The following is a 21,397-nucleotide window of genomic DNA, read 5'->3' as shown; positions in this document are numbered from 1 at the left end:
GGAAGACCCAGGTTCGAGACCCCAAGATCGCCAGCTTGAGCGCGGGCTCATCTGGTTTGAGCAAAGCTCACCAGCTTGGACCCAGGGTCGCTGGCTCGAGCAAGGGGTTACTCGGTCTGCTGAAGGCCCACGGTCAAGGCACATATGAGAAAGCAATCAATGAACAACTAAGGTGTCGCAATGAAAAACTAATGATTGATGCTTCTCATCTCTCTCTGTTCCTGTCTGTCCCTGTCTAGCCCTCTCTCTGACTCTCTCTCTGTTTCTGTAAAAAAAAAAAAAAAAAAAAAAAAGAAAAGATGAGGCTGAAAAGGTAGGCCTAGGCCAGATCATGAAGGGCCTGTCTTTCAATGGCTAAGGAACAACTGAGGTGGAATTTTGTTAATGCATGTGGCCCTAGTTGGGCAAGGCTCAGACTCAGAGGAAGAAAAAAGCTTTTCACACTGCAGAGCTCAGCTACTTTCAGCTTAGTCATGCCCACTGCTCTGCTGGACTCATGCCTCCAGGGACAGAGGAGATTTCCCTAGTGCTCCGCAGCTGGAGGAGTGAGCCCTGTCGTGTGAAATGGGTGCAATTACAGAACTCGCTGAAGGCTAGCTTTACCTGATGGAAAAGAAACCAAATGCCCCTGGAGTGCTCTGTTGTGCCCAACCCTCTCTCTGTCCTTACACTTTGGTTTAGCAATAATAACAATAATAGCTCCCGTTGATTGTGAACACAGCATTTTTTTTTTTTTTTTTTTTTTTTTTTTAATTTTTCTGAAGCTGGAAACAGGGAGAGACAGTCAGACAGACTCCCGCATGCGCCCGACCGGGATCCACCCGGCACGCCCACCATGGGGCGACGCTCTGCCCACCAGGGGGCGATGCTCTGCCCATCCTGGGCGTCGCCATGTTGCGACCAGAGCCACTCTAGCATCTGGGGCAGCGGCCAAGGAGCCATCCCCAGTGCCCGGGCCATCTTTGCTCCAATGGAGCCTTGGCTGCGGGAGGGGAAGAGAGAGACAGAGAGGAAAGCGCGGCGGAGGGGTGGAGAAGCAAATGGGCGCTTCTCCTGTGTGCCCTGGCCGGGAATCGAACCCGGGTCCTCCGCACGCTAGGCCGACGCTCTGCCGCTGAGCCAACCGGCCAGGGCTAAACACAGCATTTAAAAATATCATTTTATTTAATCCTCACAACCATTCCGTGGGTATAGTATTATTACCTTAACCTTACAGATGGCTACAGTCTTGGCTGGTAGCAGTTAGGATCAGAACATACCTCCATGGTTTATGGTCCTAATCATTTACATTGTACTGCTTCTGACACTCATTCTGTTAACCAGACATTCTTTTGAGGGTGTAAGGCTCAGAACTTTAAAACTACTGCCATGATACGACTCCACCATTCAACTGTGAGCCCCTTGATGGCCCTATGAGGCAAGCAATGCATGCTAGTATTGTTTTATGGATGAGAAAAATTATTCTCATTAAAGTAACTTGATTTTAAAAAGTCACACAGCCAGTAAGTGGTAGAGCCAGAGGTGATTTTAAAGTCTCTATAGAATGATCTTTTCCAGGACTACCATAAAATCCACATGGCTCCTGGCTTTAAATGCACCGCGTAAGTGCGGCAAGTGGAGCACACCCATAGGTGACTGCGCATGCGCAGACTCCAAGCCCAGCTCAGCCGAGGGCAGTGCCAGCCACGTGTTCCCAGGTGCCAACGCGGAGCTGAGCGCGAAGGCGAGGTACACGTGGACAAGCTCTGGCGAATCAGAACTGGCTCCTGTAGAGTCACGAGACTAGACTTAGAGAACTACACTTCCCAGAAGCAGCCTGCGCCGGACTCCTTTGCTAGAGGACGCATTTCCGGAAAAGCAGGCGCCGCATAGGCTGCGAAAAGGCGACGGGCGGTCCTAAGCTTCCGGCGGCGGGGCCTGTTTCCTGTAGGGTCAGTGGAAGCAGTGACTGAGGTGGTGCGGGACCGGCGTCGTCTATTGAGCTTCCCAGGCGTGAGCAGACATGGCAGCGGCTTTTCGGAAGGCAGCTAAGTCCCGACAGCGGGAACACCGAGAGCGAAGCCAGGTGGGACCGCACAGGCTCCACGAGCGCTGGCTCGTGGCTCCATATGCTGCTTTTGCCCCAACCCCTTCTCTGCTTGCGGGTTCAGATCTCTTCTGTAACGTAGATACTGCTTGAAATAAACGCACATATATGGTAATGACGCTGGCGTGCCTGGGGCGGGGCCTCGCGGCTCCGGGGAGAGCGCGGGGATAATCAAAGCTATCTTGCAAGTTTACAATGAGGTAAGTAAATGGGATACGTGTTTGAAGGGCTTGACCTTCTATGCGGCAGCTGAGGGCAAGGCTCACGTAGCCAATAAGTGCCCCGGCACCCACATATAAAGGTGCTCAGCTCTGCTCGCTGAGTATACGGGCTGTGACAGAAGAGACGGGTGTTAAAAATATGGTATCATCATCGTGGGCTTTGTGGACCATGAAGATCTGCCACATAGGGTTTTGTTTATGTCTTACCCCATAACATTGGTGTTTTTTATGCCCGTTATACAAACGAGGAAACTGAGGGTCACAGAGCTAAAGTGACTTGCCCAGTCACAAACAGCAAATTTAGGCCGAGTAAGCAGTTGTAGTACTTCTCCGGAGGGTGTGTGTGTGTGTGTGGGGGGGGGAGGTTGAGGAGAAGTTGGCTTAATATGTGCAGAATCAATTTATTTTACTCCTACACCCGCAAGACAGATCATGGTAATCACATAATATCCAATCCAGAAAGGCCCTTAGATCGGGTCCAGCTTCACTTTATAGATAGGAAAGACAGGGAGAAGAGTGTGTCTAAAATTGTGTCACCAACTGATGGGATGGAACCAAGGCCTCTTAAGCACAGGTCAGTCTTTCGGATTAATAGCATTTATCAGACATTGTTTACTTGCTGTGTGCTCCGTGGTGTGCTGGTAGCAATAATGTAATTTACCACCTTATTTGGACCTATGTTTGGATCTACGTAAAAGTAATAACTAGAAGTGCTTATTGTATGCCAGAGCCAGACAATGTGCCAAGTCCTGTTCTCTCATTATCTTCATTTAACAAAAGTGTATGAAAGTAGTAGGTACTGTTGTGTCCTTACATTTACAGATGGCGAAACTAAGGTTCAGGTAGGTTAAGTAATTTGCCCAAAGACATAACAGCTATGGTTGCCAAGTGGCAAAGCCAGTAATCAGACCAAGTGTTTTGAACCCAGAGGCTATCAAAAGATGAATAAAGAGGCAACTTGATAAGAGGTGGCACATAAAAAAATGCCAAGTGAGGAATTTGAGTGGGAAGAGTAGAGATGATGAGAGAAAAGCGTCATGGTGAAACTTGTTGGACTTGGAAGGCAATGATAGTAGTTGTCACTTTTGGATCACTGACAGTATGCTAGGTATAGCCCAACTAGCTGTGCAAGGATTATTTCATGTAATCCCACAGCATCCTTATGAGGTGGAGGTTATCTGCATTTTACAAATGAGGCATCTGGCATTTAAAGAGATTGAATGGTGTGTCCAAAGTCACAGTTGTAAGTAGTTGATTTGGATTAGCAGAGAAGACAGAGGGCTTTCAAGGCTGGTCATGAGCAAGACATGGCCATGTCTGAATAGGAATAGAGGGCCTTTGTGAGAGAGGTGTGGAGAAGGTCATGCTGGAAAGGTTGGTAAACACACTGACAGGAGCACTCCCTGTTTGGGTAAAGTTTGAACTATATCCAAAGGTTCTTCAGTGAGACAGTGGGGAGCTATAGCAGATAATCTGTATGGAGGGAGATGGGTAATTGTGTAAACTGTTTCAGATGTAATGTCAGGTTTCTTTTTATAAAAATGATCAGGAGAGGTTTTTTTAATTTATTTTTATTATTTATTTATTTATTTATTTAATTGTAAAGTGTCTCTTTTTTTTTTTCTTCTTCTTTCTCTGAAGCTGGAAACGGGGAGAGACAGTCAGACAGACTCCCGCATGCGCCCGACTGGGATCCACCCGGCACGCCCACCAGGGGCGACGCTCTGCCCACCAGGGGGCGATGCTCTGCCCCTCCTGGGCGTCGCTCTGCCGCGACCAGAGCCACTCTAGCGCCTGGGGCAGAGGCCAAGGAGCCATCCTCAGCGCCCGGGCCATCTTTCCTCCAATGGAGCCTCGGCTGCGGGAGGGGAAGAGAGAGACAGAGAGAAAGGAGAGGGGGAGGGGTGGAGAAGCAAATGGGCGCTTCTCCTATGTGCCCTGGCCGGGAATTGAACCTGGGTCCCCCGCACGCCAGGCCGACGCTCTACCGCTTAGCCAACTGGCCAGGGCCTAAAGTGTCTCTTTCTAACATTTTTTTTTTTCCTGAAGTTGGAAATGGGGAGGCAGTCAGACAGACTCCCGCATGTGCCAGACCGGGATCCACCCGGCATGCCCACCAGGGGGCGATGCTCCGTCCATCTGGGGCATTGCTCTGTTGCGACCAGAGCCATTCTAGCGCCTGAGGCAGAGGCCACGGAGCCATCCTCAGTGCCGGGGCCAACTTTGCTCCAATGGAGCCTTGGCTGCGGGAGGGGAAGAGAGAGACAGAGAGGAAGGAGAAGGGGAGGGGTGGAGAAGCAGATGGGCGCTTCCGTGTGCCCTGGCCGGGAATCGAACCCGGGACTCCCACACGCCAGGCCTACGCTCTACCACTGAGCCAACCAGCCAGGGCCTGGGTGTTATTTTTAAATATTGAATTATTTACTGAGAAAGGTGCTTGTTAAAAATCCTACCAAGCCTGACCAGGCGGTGGTGCAGTGGATAAAGCGTCTGGCTGGGATGCGAAAGGACCCAGGTTCGAGACCCCGGGGTTGCCAGCTTGATTGCGGGCTCATCTGGCTTGAGCAGAAAGCTCACTAGCATGGACCCAAGGTCACTGGCTCAAGCAGGGGGTTACTCAGTCTGCTGAAGGCCCGCGGTCATGGCACATATGAGAAAGCAATCAATGAACAACTACGATGTTGCAACGAAAAACTGATGATTGATGCTTCTCATCTCTCTCTGTTCCTGTCTGTTTGTCTATATCTATCCCTCTAGCTCAGTGTTTTTCAACCACTGGTCTGCCAGAAATTTCATGCCACTCTGCAAAAACGGTTAACCACCCTGGCATTGTATGGAGATTATAGACCCAATGGTCTTAGTCGAATTCACTTATGTTCAGGGTCCTTTCTGCCTTAGCGGTCCCCGAAATCATTCGTCTATTTTCACTGGTCCCCAAGTGTAAAAAGGTTGAAAACCACTGCTCTATCTGACTCTCTCTCTGTCCCTGTAAAAAAAAAAAAAATCCTACCAAAATTATACAAGTTCAAACAATAGAGAAGTATATGAACTTCCTCAAAAGGGGAGATTATTCAGAGCATTAGAGGAATCAGTCTAGGGGGAGGTGAAGAGCACAGACTGTGGCCCCAGATAGAATAGGTTCTAGTTCTAGCTTTGTCATTTACTAGTTCTGTGTTCTTGGGCAGGTCATCCTCTCAACCTTATTCCCCTTTGGAATATTGGGATAACTGTTTCTTTTTTGCTTTATCTATTTTCCATAATTTTGTGGGAATTAAGTGACATCATATGTAAGAGTATATCAGATTGCTTTGTAGCAGACTAAGGACTAAATAAACGAGGCCTGTTGTGATGTGGGCAAAAGCATCTAGCACAGACCCCGACCTATATTAAATACTCAACAAATGGTAGCTTGTAGAAAGATAATACTGAGATCTAATCCTTGTATCTTCTGTGCTATCCAAGTTCTTGTAACAGAAAGTATGTTCTGTCATACCTGGTTTTCTCATACTTTGTACCAAAGGTACAATAACAATAAAGCATATGCTGGGCATCTGCTATGTGCCAAACCATGGCCAGCATTACCACTTACAGAGGCTCATTTAACCTTTATGATAACCATGAGAAGCAGGTGCTGTTATTGTCATTTTATAGTTAGTAAATAGCTCAGAGAAGTTAAGTGACTTGCCCAAGGTCACAGATTATTAAGAGGTAAAGCTTGGATTTGAACCCAATTCTCCAGACTCTAAATTTAGCTGTCTTACCACAGTTGCCTCCCTGTTACTATGTTTTCCCTTCATAGTATTTTATAAACCCTTGGATTAAGTCTGTAGTAATTTTAGTACAACTGGCAACTGCTTGCTTAGTGCAGAGTCATTGTTGCCTCTCTCTGTCCTTAATAGGCCAAGAAAACTACTACGGTAGTGCTTGTGACCTCTCTGGCGCCTGCACAGTTCCTCTCATCTTTGGGCAGAGCCCAGTTGGGGAAGGAGGGGAGGGAACAGGGTATCAGGTTGGCTCCAAGGACATGGATTTACTGAGCACTCCAGAGATGCTTCTGCCCTTCATGTTTTGAGGAAATGTAACACTTTCTTTTCTTTTGTCTTCTAGCCTGGCTTTCGAAAACATCTGGGCCTGCTGGAGAAAAAGAAAGATTATAAAATTCGTGCAAAGTGAGTTGAGTCTTTCTTGTAGAAATGCTGCCAAGAAAGCCTACAAGCTCCCTGCTTCGCAGTTGAATTGACTGAGTGTCCAACAGGGGATAATGTCCTGCCATTGATAAAACGGCCAGAGGTCTGGCAGCCTGTCAGATACTTGTCTGTGACCCTAAGTTTCTCTTTGTTTAGGCAGAGCATTATTTATTTAACTGTAGTTGCATTGTGAACTTTTTTATTATTTTGTTGTAGGTCATTTTCTCATAGTGGCTTTGGTTTGCCCCTGCCTTGGTGTTTGAGCCAAAAGCTGAGTCTTTTTTGCTCCTTTTCTTGAAGTTGAAGATAAAATCTAAAATTCCAGTTGTTGAGTCTGTTACATCACCATGTGTGTGGTGTGGAATGAAGAGATGTGAAAGATGGATTCATGAGACTGAGCGTGGGTGATAATGAGCTCTGAAAGCATTTTATGAAACAATTATTCCCATTCTTCTTCTTTAGCACTTTATTTGCAAAATACTTTATAATTATTTGTAGCCATCCGTGTGAACTGAAGTCCTTTTTATGTTCTGGGCACAGATGGTGGGCGATGGATTGCTCTGGGTCCTAGAGTTTTTCAGGCTAATAATAATAACCAGGGCTCTTAGTGTGCCAGGCAGTGTTCTAGGAGAGTTATAATTTTTACATTTATTCTTCCCAACATCCTTCTGGGATACTCCTGTTGCCATGCCCACTTTACAGACTAAATTGGAATATGGAGTGGTTAACTAACTTACCCAAAATGGCTCAGCTGTAAGTGGTGGAGTCAAGGTTTAAACCCAGGGTGTCTGACTCGAGTCCGCGATTCTAGTCACTATGCTAGATGGTGCAGTGTAATTTCTGAATCTCATTTGATCACTTGGTGCCCAAGCTTGCATCAGAACCCAGTTTTATTTTGTACTTTGGTCTCTCCCTGTAATGATATAAAATGGCACTAAAACATATGTGTGATCGGGACAGTTAATTTCAGGTAGGATTGGGCCAGGAGAGGACCTATAGGGACAGGAGCTCAACATCAGTGACAGTGAGATGTGAATCAAATCTAGTCATTGCTTTGACTATTTTGAGTTTCATTCTGTGTGAACTTTAGATGCTTGCAGAGTTTGCTTGCTGTGGGTTTTCTTGTTTTTGTTTTTTGCTATGATGAACCTTGTTTAATCTGCTTTTTAGTGACTACCGGAAAAAGCAAGAATACCTCAGAGCTCTCCGGAAGAAAGCTCTTGAAAAAAATCCAGATGAATTCTACTATAAAATGACTCGAGTTAAACTCCAGGTGGGTGTCTGTTGGATCAGTTGGTGTTTTGAGCTCCAACTCAGTAACAAGGATGGGGAGGAGATGGAGAAAAAGAATCTTGGCCTGTACGTAGTCTTTCTCCAGTTGGTTCAGGTGCTGTTCTTGATCAGTATCCAAGGCCAAACTGCCCCTTCATGAACAGCATGCATTTATGCCCCGGATTCTGAGTTGTCTTCTGCCTGGAGCTGTTCTTAAGCGTGGATGACTGGAGTACTAAATTGACCATGCACCTTGAGGGCTTAGCGCATGGATTGCTGTTCATAAAGCATTTGGTTGTCTTTGTTCCAGCCGTGAACTGTGTCAACAGTCTAGTCATGATTTTAATCTAACAGGGAATGTATCTTTTAAATTTGGATTTTAGGATGGAGTTCATATTATTAAGGAGACCAAGGAAGAAGTAACCCCAGAACAGCTGAAACTGATGAGAACTCAGGATGTCAAGTATATAGAAATGAAAAGGGTTGCAGAAGCTAAGGTAACAACTGAAACTTTGTTCTGGTGTATTTTTGTTTGTTAGGAAGAGAAATACAAATCCATCAATCTAAACGTTTCCTTCTGGCATTTACAGTCTTGAGGTATATGTGGTTGTGAAAGTGCTTTAGAAGCATGGTGGAGTGGAGTAATGTGAGGAATGAGACAGACTGAGTTTGAATTCTGGCTCTGCCATTCATTAGATCCAAGATTATGGACAAATTTATCTCTTTGAAGCTATTTCCTCAGTTCTGTCTCATGAGATTGTCGTAAGGATTGAATGAGTTATGGATTATGGCAAGCCTGACATGCAGTTGATGCCTGATAAATGTCACCGATCCTTAAAATAATGAAGCAGTTTCTTTGCTGGCTGGTGATAATGACCTGAAATGGTTTAAACTTTTGCAAATTCATTTCTGACAACCTCCAAGAACCCAATAGAAAATGAGACCATATTCTGTATTTTAGAAAATTGAAAGACTAAAGTCAGAGCTCCATCTGCTGGATTTCCAGGGGAAGCAACAGAACAAGCATGTGTTTTTTTTTGACACTAAAAAGGAAGGTATGAAATGTTTGAAAGTTCCTGAAACAGTCTAACATTGCTCCATCTATGTTGGTTGGTGTCAGAGACAGTGTCTTAAGGATTGTTGTGACTTTTAGTTGAACAGTTTGATGTTGCAACTCACCTGCGAACAGCCCCGGAACTAGTGGACAGAGTCTTCAATAGACCCACAATAGAGACCCTGCAGAAGGAGAAAGTAAAAGGAGTTACTCATCAGACTCGACTTAAGGTAATGTGTTCCATTTTGCTTTGGGTCTGAATTTAGGGGCTGTAGTCTCCTTTTTTTGCCATTGAATTTAATATAATTATTTGTAGAAAACTCATCAAGTTCTCTTAGGAGAGTAGGAGGGTTTGATGACGGGGATGGGAGTGGAGGAGAGTTCCTTGGTTTCTAAGATTGGAGGACAGGTAGCATAGTGGTCAGGTGCATTGGTTTTGGCCCTTTGACCTGCATTTGAATCTGAGCTCTGGCCCTGGACTTTGTTCTCTCAATGCTTCTAACAGGTGCCAACAGTTTTAAAATACAGAGAAAGGAGGCAGTGAAGATTAAGGGATCTGGTATACTTTGATATTGAACCTTGAGCAGCGAAATAATATGTATCAAAGAGTCTTTCATATTAGGCATTTGTACCAAAATTTTGTACTGACTTTTCCGTATGGTGTTTTCCATCACTGTAACTGGGTTTCTACAGAAGACATGCTTTTTCTCAAAGCCTTCTGGAGTTGAACTCTCACTTCTGATTCATTTTTAAAAAAAATGCTGTCAATGTGTTTCAGTCAGACAGCTGTTGTGTTTTGATTTGAATCATTTACACTGCATCAGCTTTGCCTCCAACGTTTAATTTCACAGCAGTATCTCTAGCTCAGAGGCAGCTAAACTTGCTTTAGTAATATAAATACCTCTAATTAGTTTGACTATATTGGGCGATCTCATAAATCTGACAGTCTGTGCAATAAAGTGAAAACAAAGCTGTCTGAAACCACTGTTGGGAGACTGGTAGAATTAGGGAATTGTTTTAAGTCTGAGGCCCAGTAACATTCCCCTCCATGCAGGTAACACTTCCAGCTGAGGAGCCGGCTAACTAGTGCTCCTGTGATAACCCTGTTGGCCAATTAGTTGTATTTTCTTTTTTTTATTAAACGAGAGGTGGGGAGGCAGAGACTGAGTCCCGCATGTGCCCGAACTGGGATTACCCCGGCAAGCCCCTTTCCAGGCGATGCTCTGCCCATCTGGGGCCACTGCTCCATTGCTTGGCAAGTGAGCTATTTTAGCACCTGAGGCGAGGCCATGGAGCCATCCTCAGCGCCTAGGGCCACCTTGTTCCTACCAAGCCATGGCTGTGGGAGAGGAAGAGAAAGAGAGAGATGAAGGGGGAGGGGTAGAGAAGCAGATGGTTCCTCCTCCTGTGTGCCCTGATCAGGAATCGAACCTGGAGTTCCACACGCCAGGCTAATGCTCTACCGCTAAGCCAACTGGCCAGGGCCTTAGGTGTATTTTCAGTTCGCTGTGTTGCTGACACTTTTCCAGTATTGTGATAGTCCCTAAGGAGATGAGCGTTCCCAATTCCTCTGTAGAATAGTTTGCTGGCATACCTTTGGAGAAATTGGGAAAGTTTGGATCTTGCCATTTATTTTTGTCTAGTAGTTTCTTGTGAGGGTTGTGTTTAAAGCAAAATTATTTTTATTAAGAGACTGCTGGTGGGTGGATCTCAAAGGAATGTTTGGTCTATAAGTTGAGGGAGTAGGCAGTCCATGAATGGGCTTTAGGAAGACTGAACGCCCTATTGCAACACTGAGATTTTGAACAAATAGGTATGTATGTGTGTATAGGTTTAGGTCACTGAGGTCTGCCTTTCTCAACTGGGCTTCTGTGAGAGAATTAGACCTACAGATTTGTACACGCATATGTACATTTATTTCAAGAAATATTCAAAACTTCTGTCAGTTTCTCAGAGGCTTAGAGTTCCCTCAAATAGCAGGACCACCGGTCTTGGAGAAGTCATCAGCAGTGAGAACTCTCAGGCCGCCTTCTGCCGGAGAGGTCCTCCCGCTGTCTGAGAGCCGCAGCTCCCCGACCCCAGCACGCTGCCCGCTGTCCGCTGCCCGCTCCTCTCCTCCACCCACTCTTTTGGGTTTCCAGCACTGGTTCATTTCTGCATCACCTTAGGTACCTGGATGCTCACAGAAAGGCTGAAGCAGCCTAGCATAGTAGTGGAAAGATTCCTGAGAGCTGTGGGACTTGTGACGGTCCTGACTCTGCTCCAGGGGGAACCATGTGTCCCCGGGCAGGTCTCCAAGGTTCTGTTCAGCTCTAGCATGTGATGTTCCTAAAATGGACAACTTTATAGTATTGTTACTTGATAGTAACTTGCAGTCTTGTTGATTTTGGAGTAAGAAGGCAGTTGATAAAACTATTTATGCTTTGGGGGCTTAAGTGGATTAAGAAACAGTAGCTTCTTCATTTTTTATCCTGGTAAGTATTTTACTAAAATGTGTTTCCTCTGCAGCGGATAGCTAAAGAAAGGCAGAAGCAGTATGACTGTCTGACACAGCGGATTGAACGCGAGAAGAAATTGTTTGTTATTGCACAGAAAATTCAAACACGCAAAGATCTTCTGGTGAGGAGAGAGCCTTATGCCTTTATCCCCCCCCCCCCCCCCCCCCCCCGCCCCTTGTAAAGGTCTTAACTGAGACTGGATTTTAGCTGTGTGTAAATCAGCCCCAGTGAAAATGTCTGCTCCTCGGGGGCAGGGGTTTGAGCCAGTGTCGGTTACTCTGACAGTGTTGAAGGGTGCCTTGATTAAGAAGGTAATAAGAGGCTTATTAGCCAGTGCTTTGGAACAGCACAGGGTAGGATCGGGTAGCGTATGAACTTTATAGCTTATGAGCAGCTATCTTTAACATTTAAACAGGTTAACAAAACAGTGCGTGTCGTTCAGTGGTGTTTAAAAATAGACAACATTGTGTAGTTAAATAACAGAGCTGAGGAATATCCGATGCCTCTTTCATATTAGGATTCCTCTAAATGTCAAATTCTTCAGCTTTGCAGCTCATTTAGTTGTGCCTTTCTCAACTTGGGTTCAGGAGAGAATAAGCCCTACTCCCCCCCCCCCCCCAAAAAAAAAAAAAAAAAAAAGATTTGAGTACTTTTCTTCTCAGTTTTCCCAAGAACCTCCACACGCTAGTATATTGTAGATGCCCAAGGGAGAAGCTCATTCCTGGCTTCCTGGGGATGCCTGAGGGTGGCTGGGCTTTGTTTCCTGCACTCCAGAAAGGCTGAACTAGGGCTTTCCTAATAGGTCGTTTATGGACTTGCGTATTTTACAAAACCCTGTCCCACTTTCTACTGGTAACCTTTTCCTATTCCTTCATAGGATAAAACTCGGAAGGTGAAGGTGAAGAAAGAAACAGTGAACTCTCCAGCTATTTACAGATTTCAGGGTCGTCGGAAACGTTGAAGGGTTAGAGATAAGCCTTGTCATTCCGAGTAGAAAAGAATTTGATGTTTTCTTTTCCCATGAATTTCAAATTCCATTCGTGTAAATGACATGATTTCTTGTTTGTAATTATAATTCGTCGCAGATCTGACATTTGATACGAACATTAATGCCCCTTCCCCCATCTGCTGTTTTTGGGTTGTGAAATTAGTCTTATTTTTATATACGTACTTTTTTTTCATTATGTAAGTTACATAACTCATTACAGCAAATTGGGGAAATAAATGAGTTAATTCCTAATTCCAATGCATATTCAAAAACAACAGTAGTTAGTGTATACTTGCGGTGCGGGGAGTGGGGGCGTGGAGGCGAGCTGCGTGAGTGTTCTGTTTCTCTCCATTTTGTAATGGTCTGCACCGATTTTGTGTATGTTTTTGTTTTGTAGTTGTGATTATAGAAACAATTTTATATTTTAGTTTTTTCACTTACATCCTTTTTTCTTATCCATTTGTTATATCACACATTTTTAAAAAGCAACATAATATATGCTCGTAGAAAAAGTGAAAAGATTTTTAATGTTTGCAAAATGTTTAATCCATTGGCTAGACTGATTTTACTCTTATTCATTATACATTTGTTGGATAGTTAGGTAGCTTCATAAGTTAGCCAAGGAGGAATTTTTTTGTCTTACAGTTCACAGCTGCAGATAGAAACCTTTGGAACTAGGAGCCCACAGAAGCACCTCTTCTCTATTAAACACAGACCTGGCTTTCTATTCCTGCCCTCTGTGCTCCTGACCAACTCATGAATCCAAGGCTATAAATAGCTCGGGACAGCCCTTAACCTTGGAGAAATGGATGCCAGGGTGTGTGTGGCAAATTCCTTCTCTTCCTTCTCTCCCCAGAGTCCCCCCCTTCCCTTACCTGCCCATATAGGGATGGTAGGCCAAGGCTATCAGGGCAGAACTGAGCATGCTCAAAGCAAATGTGGGAGGAGCAGGATTCTGGGAGTCTTGCTTACACCTACCTATTCCCCTGGAGGGGGAACAGCTATGCATGGATTTTAAAGATTGAAAAAAAAGTGGGTAAAACTTTAGTTTCCACAACTAGGTACCTGCACAAACCTGAAATGAAAGCCTGTTACCTCAGGGTATACCCAGTGGGATTGAGATCTGGGGGCCTGCATAATAGGAAGGAGGGCCAGGGAAACAAGTGAACAGTTTTGCCTTCAGGAAATAGGTGCTTTCCAGTCTGCGTGTGCACTCCCTTTCTGGGACCTGCTGTGTACATGTTGATGGGGACTTGAGTCCTAGCCAGGGAAGGAACTCTCCACATAGGTGTGGGACAGAGGAGAGCAGGCCAATCAGCAATCTTTCCTAAGACAGAGCAGCTTGGTTGTGCTCTAACTATCCCTCACCTGAGGTTAGGAAGGTGCAGGATGGTAGGGAGTTTACCTAAATGCCTTCTCTTTAAGCACACGCTCACACAGTGGTAAAAGTGCTCACACAAATGCACACACTTCATAGGCTCTCACATTAATAGATGGCACATACTGCTTAGGCCTCATAAACACAGATGCGTGTACATCTGCATCCCCTCTGGTACACGAACACACCACTGGGGTTTCACATATAGAGGTTACACTCACACAAGTCCTCACATGATATACAGTACGTAGCTCCCCAATGATGCTTGCAGAGGCTTGTGTCCGGGCCAAAATGAACTGGCAAATCCTTCCTCTGGGAGTTGTGTACGTTCTAGGCTGGAAGTGATCAGAACTATGGATCGGTGTCTGGAGTAGCTGTCATATTGAGGGCTGTCTCTGAGACCCAAGGGTTCTCAGGGAAGAGATTGTGCCTTGTGACGAACCCTAGACACAGGCTCCAGCCTCAGTCCTGAAAGTAGGCCAGGGTCTTGATGGCTCTGGTGTTCAGTGGGATCTCAGACTCTCGGCTTATTGCTTGGTTTCTTAGGATCCACCTCTTCAGGCCCAGGGGTGGTTTGGGCTTTTGGCCTCCTGCTGTGGCTATGTGTGCCAAGGGGAATGTGGGCAGCTGCAGAGGTGGGGAGCATTTCTGTGAGTCAGAACTTCTGCGGTTCAGGTCTCTTGTGCAACCCTAGTCTCCAAAGCAGCAACTAAGTGGATGACACGGAACCTCCCTCCTCCCCCCAGTCTCAGCAGAGGCTTGGTCTATTGCCACTTAGGACCCTTCTGATCAAAGCAAGAGAATGTCAAGCCCTAGGTTTATCCTTGAATAAAATCTTTTTCTGACTAGAGAACTGATTTCCTGGTGACAGGGTGGGAAAGGGTCCAGTAGGTGGAGCTGCTGCCCCTTCTTTGGGGTTAGTTCTCAGGGTGCAGATGTCCACCCAATTTAGCACACTTAGCTTCTGTCTGAAGCAACTGGTACTACATAGGTGCTTAGTGCATACTTGGGTTTAATGCCATGGGAGAGCTCTTGTTAAAAAAGGTTTGTCCCTGTCTCTGCTCCCCAGCTTTAGGTCAGTGTGGCCCCAAGACAAGGGCTGGGCAGGAAAGGGCTTTCCCTTTACATTTTTAGTGAGGACCATGGAGGAAATGTCTTAGAGTCCCAGGTTGCTCAGAAGGCGGTTCACCAGGGCCAGGTAGGGGTCTGCCCCCAAGCAGTGTGGAGTGTGGTGTTTGTAGCCAGCTGGGGCAGTGAGCAGGCAGAGCGGCACGTCCTCCTGCGGGGAAGGCAGCCAGCAGACGCAGACTCGCTCTGCCTACCTGTGGAGGCCGGTGAGGCCAGGGCCTGTTGGGACTTGAAGAGTGAGGCAAGTGGGTGTACAGTGCTGGCCTCCCTTCCTCCTTGAGCTCTCCCAGGGCGTCAGTTCACAGAGCCTCGTGCCCCGGGTATTCCGGGAAGGGTGGGCCAAAACTTGGGTGGGAGTCCCAGCCCGAAGCCCCAGGTGAGTGGAGGGGCTGGGGCCAGACCTGACATACCATCTTGGGGCTGAGCGGCAGGTTTCTAAGGCTCATGTGTAGCTGCCTCCTGGGGTCAGAGGGTGTACTCGCTTGCCATCCAGGTCACGGGCCCTCCCTGCTGGCAGGGCTCCGACCCAGCAACACCGGTCTGTCTCAGCAGAAAATGCTGGGAAGGATCAGAGAGTAGTTACGAAACTCCCAGAGGGCAGAGCTGCCTTTCTCAAGCCCACCACTGAGAGTGTGGAGGCGAGGGGATGGCCCAGCTCATGCTTCTGGTTGGTCTTTTCCTAAACTGCTCTGGTCAAAGGAAAATCTTTCTTGCTTCATCAGACTCTTTGTAAGCCATCTCCTGGTTTCTTATTCCTGGATCCTTTATCATCCAGGTGGTGCTGTCTAACCTGTATCCTACCCAAAGTTTGTACCTAGTTATCCTTGCCCAGTGTCTCTGGCTTCACCTGAGGCCCTGGTAATGGCAGTTGCCGTCTTCCTACTTGTGGGAGGGGAGCAAACTGCTGGGAGCCAGGGTGGTAGGACAGTCGTGAGGCCCCCTGCCCCCCGACTTGCTTTCGGAGTGGTAGTAGGGGCTCGTCCGAAACAGAGCCAAGGACCAAGCCAAGCCGCTGCGAGGCGAGAGGAGTGGATCTGGGGACTGTGTTTGGGGTGAAAAAGAGGGTGGGGAGGAAGCCCGTTCCTTTCCTCCTGTCGTCTGTCACCTGACTGCCTTGCTCAGATCATAAGTGTTAATGAAATCGTGGTGCCCAGAGCCACCTGGGCAGCACCCCTCCCATCAGCCTGACTCATTTACAGCTTTCTCTTAGTTACCCCAAAGGCTCTGAGGTGACAAATGTGGGGGGGTTAGTTTCAGGTTTCATGTTTTCACATTACTGGGTGGAAAAAAAACCCTTTCCAAACCAAAGAAAAAGCTTCTACAGCAGAAACAACATGTCCCAAGAGCACTGAAAATTTCCCCATCTTCTCAGCTGCTCTGCAATGGCCCCACAGACCCCACAGACCGCTGCTGGAGGGTTAGGAGGGGGTTGGAGCCAGGCTGAGTGTTGGGGACAGCCCCTTTGGAGGTGGCAGCACTTGCCTTCCTGCTTAAAGGCAGGGAGGGACCTTTGCAGGGCCCTCTGTCTTGAGCCTGTGGTCTCCAGTGGCCAGCAATGGATTGCCAGCAGCCTGGGCCAGTCAGCTCAAAATGGGCAGGGGCCAGCGAAGGAGCCAATTCGATCCCAGGAGATCGGGGGCTAGTGTCCCTTAGAGAGGGCTCTATAGGTAGAGTGGTAGATGGGAAGATGCGGGGTCCATCTGGCACATGGAGATAGGGGTGCCACCTCCTGTTACTGGCTGGTAGCGTAAATCGCTCCCACTCCCCACAGGGGCAGATGGCCTCCATGGCAGATGGAGCCTAGGCCGCCAGGGGCTGGATGAGCTTTTTAGTCTCAGCTTGGCCTCCCTGACTAACAAGGCAATCCAGAGGGGTGGTGACAGAGCCCTGTGTGCACGCATGCGTGTGTGCGTGCATGCGTGTGCATAAGTGTGCGTGTAGGAGATGGAGTCCTGGATTTATTGGGCCATTCTGGGGGGGGAAGTAAAGAAGGGACCCCAGATGCAGTCAGTGGATCTTGAGGCACACTTGAGTTCGCCATGTAGGAGTGGCAGGTGCTCAGGGCCCTGGCACTGACCACCTGTCCTGACTCCTGAAGCTGCCCAGTGCCTTCTCCAGTGAAGGGGGTAGTTCCTGGGTTGGGAGTCTCTGCCTGAGCTGGGGCCTGGTGAGCTTGATGCAGACCCCCTGCCGTGTCCGGGAGCTCAGGGCCTGGGCAGCGGCTCCTCCCAGAGGGTGCTCCGTTTGTTATGCGCGCTAGGCTCCCTCACTGCGCAGGCAGGCAGCGGCCTTCATTAGCAGAGGAGCTGGGGTCTGTTTTGGCTGCCTCATCAGCATCAGTGAACTGCGTCCCTGCGAGATTTGATACAATTTAATTAACCTAATTAAAAGCTCTGATTGCAGAGATGATTGGGGTAGCGCCAGCAGCGACTGCATATTTATAATGAGCTGCAAGGTGTGGGACCGCAGCCAAACGCCACGCATCCTAATGAGCGGGAGCCGGGAGCCAGGAGCCAGAGAGCGGGAGAGGGAACGTTTATTTTTGGCAACAATGCCCAGTTCCTCCCTGCCAGGGAGTCAGAGACCCGGGGAGCAGAGACGGACCTGCCTGCTGAGCAAGGTGGAAGCAGGAGCGTGTGTGCTTCCCACAAATTCTTGTGCAGTTGGACGTCCACAAGAACACACAAGGCCGTGCTCTCTGCAGGGAGGGGGGGGGCAGTCCCCAGCAATGCACTTTTCCTGTCTCTCTCCATCACTGGGAGTCAGGGGCAGCCTTGTGGATGGAGTGCGGGCCCTGGAATGAGGAAACTCTCCAATGGAACCACCTTGATTTCAAGACTTCCAGATCCTGGGCTGTTCCCTTGCCAAGGAAGATAAGAGACAGGATAAAGCTGAAAGGCTGGGTGCGGTCAGAGAAGGGGTCAAGCTTTCCAACAGATTCTTGTGAGAAATGGGAGAGATGAGCCTCCTGCTTATCCCAGAGCCCCTTCTCTCTCTTCCAACAGCCCTGCCCAGAGAGGGCCACCTCCCCTGGACCGTCCTCTCCCACTTCCTCTGTCTGGGAAGTCTTGGTTTGTTTGACGAAGCGTTTCCGCTGTAAATCACATCTAATAATAACGAGAGTGAGAGCTGTGGCAGAGGCTGTGGGTGAAGGGGGCACTGGTGAGAAGGGGCGCATTGCCCAGGTGCAGAGGGCTGTGAGGCGGGGAGGGAGCTCTGGGCTGGCAGGAATGAGGGCTGGGCTCTGGAAGCCGCCCTCAGAGGCCTTGGGGGAAGAAAGTGGGAGCAGCCCCCCCATCCCTGCTTGGAGCTTGTGTAGGTCATGAGCTCAGTCTTGCTGGCCCAGCCCCCCAATGCTCTGAGTGCCGCCAGGACAAGATGAGATTTGTCCCCAGCCCACCTTGCAGAGCTGCAGCTGTTTAGCTCCCTTATCAATCTTCTCTGTGGGTTTAATCATCTCTCTGTCATCCTGCTGGGGCAGCCCTCCCCTCACCAGAGCCCCGGCTTTCCTCCAGTCCTCCTCCCCCAGATACAACCATCTTTCCCCACCTGACTTCTCTTGTGGAAGACAGAGGGTGGGCCAGGCTCGCTTTACCCCAGGTTTGGTCTCAGTGGTGGAGGTGTGGGGGGGTGTCCCTGTTTTTGCAAAGAATTGTATAGATTAAAATAGGTAGAAGTGGCACTAGCAGAGCATCTGTCCTAGCTGGGTCCGCAAGACCTTTGACTACTCCCGGCTGGTAGGGTCGGGTCTAGGCCAGGGGTCCCCAAACTACGGCCCGCGGGCCACATGCGGCCCCCTGAGGCCATTTATCCAGCCCCCACCGCACTTCTGGAAGGGGCATCTCTTTCATTGGTGGTCAGTGAGAGGAGCACTGTATGTGGTGGCGCCGCAAAGTGCAGCGTCGCTCACGTACAGTACTACTTCCAGTGACGCGGGACGGACGCCTCACAGCTCCAGAAGTGTGTCATATCACTTGTTACGGCTAGCAGAGACAAACATGGAATTGGACATTGACCATCTCATTAGCCGAAAGCAAACCCATAGTTCCCATTGAAATACTGGTCAGTTTGATTTAAATTTACTTGTTTTTTATTTTAAATATTGTATTTGTTCCCGTTTTGTTTTTTTAGTTTAAAATATGTGCAGTGTGCATAGGGATTTGTTCATAGTTTTTTTAATAGTCCGGCCCTCCAACAGTCTGAGGGACAGTGAGCTGGCCCCCTGTGTAAAAAGTTTGGGGACCCCTGGTCTAGGCATTGGCCATCGGAGCTTCTGTGCAGATTTAGGAGATTCTGGTGTAGGTGTGGTATTCATCCCTTCCTTCTTCCTCCCTTCTGCCAGCTCCTTGAGAACTGTGTCCACCTGTGACCATTCAGCCAGCCAGCTTGGGCCTCCTTCCCTAGTGGGTCCTATGGGGCCAGGGGCCTGTGGGCAGGAAACACAAGCCCACAGTTTTGCATGCATCTTGGGAAAGAGGGTGCCCAGGAGTCAATGGAGCCTGTGTTGTGGTCCAGGCTGGGAGCCAGGGTGCAAGGGGCCCTGGGGCCCATCCCAGTGCTGACGTGCAAAATGACCTTCAGGGCCACTCTTCGGCCCTCTCTGCTTTGCTCTCCTTCCCGTCCAGGCCATTTGGGGAATGGGTGGGGGGTGACGGTGGTAGCCGCATGGGATGGTGTGTGTGCCCCTCAGAGGGAACATGAGAAAGTGGGCCCTTCCCCCTTCCCCCCCCCTGCTCCCGGCCCAGGCCCTGGCAGCATGAGTGGAAAGCTACTCGCTACTCGCTTCCATTTCTCAGAAGGGGGCGGAAAGTCCCAAGAGGGGCAGGATCCAGCTGAGCCTCACCCAGCTTGTCCTCAAGGGGCGGAGAGACCCCCTCAGAGGGTGTCCTTGGGCCCAGGGACCAGGGGGTGCTGACTAGCCTTGGGCTAGAGGGGTCTTGATCCTTTCAGCACAAGACTGGGCTCTGGAGGACAATGGTGTGTTGATGAAGCTCTGGTCCTGGTCTCACATGACCCGACGGGGGTGGATGGACCGCACGTGGCTGAGCCGCCTGGGCTGACCTTTGGTCGCTGGCTAGGGAAGAGAGGAAGCCATGAAGCTCTCCTGCCCACTCAATGCCCTGGGCACCCTGCCACCCCCACCCCAGGAACTGCCCTCTGGGCACACACACTCTGTCTTCACCTCCTTTTAGTCCTCCTCTTCCCTCTGCTGTGTGTGAATGTGTGTATATATTGTGCCTGAGTGTGTATGTCTGTGTGAGTGTTGGGAGGCTCCCGGAGGGTGAAGGGCAGTGAGCGAAGAAACTCCCTTTATGGTTCTTCCCCAGGGCAGAACCACAGTATAGGTGTATATGTCAGTGTGTGTTCACGGGCAGGAGTGTATACATGTGCACATGCGGAGAGCTATGCCTTCTACCCTGCCTTGTCCTCTGACTTAAGTCCTCGCTGGAAGGAGCAGAGACTTCTATGGTCAGCACCTGCCAGCTGGGGCTGGAGCCGCACTGCCCTCCTGGCACAGGGCCAGAGTGTCACTTTCAAAAGGAAAAAGGAAGACGTTTTTGGGTTGTGTAATTACGGTAATCAATTGAGTTAACCAAAAATTACCATTCAGTGAGGAAGCAAGGTGTGTGCATGCGTGTGCACACACACACATGATAAGAGTTACACACAGACATGGGTACACAGAGGACAAATCAAGATAGAAAGAGGCAGGGATATACTCATAGGCACACTGATGATTCTTAAAAGGGGTAATTGGTTCTTCCTCCTATTGCTCACCAAGATGCTAAGGTGATAGAGCGAAGGGGGTCATCTCAAGAGAATCTTTACTGAAGTGCCCTTGGGGTTGAGGACTAGGGCCTCTGAACTGGGGCAAGCCCGCACAAATGACTTGATTTAGCACTTTGAGAAGGAGCTCGTGGCCTGACTTTTTGTTGCATAACTTTACAAACATTAATGAAGATTTTTAATGAGTTCTTCTTGGGAGCCCCATACAATTTTTTCACTGGGGCTAGTCACCCCTACACCACCTTGGTGGCCCTGGGAGTATGTGGAGGGAAGTTATATCCCCAGAGCTGGGATTAGATGGGGTGGGGTGCCCGGATGCTGGCCCAAGGAGGCCTGTGTGTGAGAAGGGACGGCATGTATGCTATCAGACTTAGTCTCTAGGCGTCTCTCAAATTAACAGCTTTGAGTGGTTTGACTGAGTAGTATTTCTGGACAGTGCCCTCCCTTCCCAGAAATAGTCCTATTAATCCCATTGGATGCTGGGAGAGGGTATGGAAATGGTCCTTAGCTCCGAAGCAGAAAGGACAGACTGTGGAGGGGCCGGGATGGAGGCTGGGGCTGAGGGTGGCACAGAGATGGGGGCTGGAGTGGGGTTGGAGCTGAGATTTGAAGTTGAAGCAGAGCTGACCATGGACTAAAGGGGGTCGTTGGAGGTTGGGTTGGCATGGTGTCTCAGTCATGACAGGATTCTGAGAAGCCTATTTTTGGTGTCCAATAAAGAGAATGTTTGGTGTCTGCTCTCCCCTGGAAGCAGCGGGACAGGTCCCCTCCCCCTGCTCCCCTCAGCTGAGCAGAGTC

General features: G+C 48.7%; 1 protein-coding gene across 1 annotated transcript; it reads left to right on the top strand.

Moving 5' to 3' along the window:
- Window positions 1-1,899: 1,899 nt before the first annotated feature.
- On the top strand, window positions 1,900-12,581 carry UTP11 (UTP11 small subunit processome component). The gene is made up of 8 exons (XM_066269598.1): window positions 1,900-2,065; window positions 6,415-6,476; window positions 7,665-7,767; window positions 8,150-8,263; window positions 8,728-8,821; window positions 8,920-9,050; window positions 11,329-11,439; window positions 12,196-12,581. The coding sequence occupies exons 1-8, from the start codon at window positions 2,003-2,005 to the stop codon at window positions 12,277-12,279; spliced, it is 762 nt and encodes a 253-aa protein (XP_066125695.1). The 5' UTR covers window positions 1,900-2,002; the 3' UTR covers window positions 12,280-12,581.
- The last annotated feature ends 8,816 nt before the right edge of the window (window positions 12,582-21,397 follow it).

This window comes from Saccopteryx bilineata, chromosome 3, assembly GCF_036850765.1.
Source record: "Saccopteryx bilineata isolate mSacBil1 chromosome 3, mSacBil1_pri_phased_curated, whole genome shotgun sequence".
Classification (NCBI taxonomy): Eukaryota; Metazoa; Chordata; class Mammalia; order Chiroptera; family Emballonuridae; genus Saccopteryx; species Saccopteryx bilineata.
This window is presented reverse-complemented; position numbering and strand designations above follow the sequence as displayed.

What these genes read in the sequence shown, in the direction of transcription:
- UTP11 (XM_066269598.1), top strand. Translation starts at nt 2,003, where the DNA reads ATGGCAGCGGCTTTTCGGAAGGCAGCTAAGTCCCGACAGCGGGAACAC. An exon ending in TGACTCGAGTTAAACTCCAG is followed by an intron (nt 7,768 to 8,149) that starts GTGGGTGTCTGT and finishes TTTGGATTTTAG; the next exon opens with GATGGAGTTCATATTATTAA. An exon ending in CTCATCAGACTCGACTTAAG is followed by an intron (nt 9,051 to 11,328) that starts GTAATGTGTTCC and finishes TTTCCTCTGCAG; the next exon opens with CGGATAGCTAAAGAAAGGCA.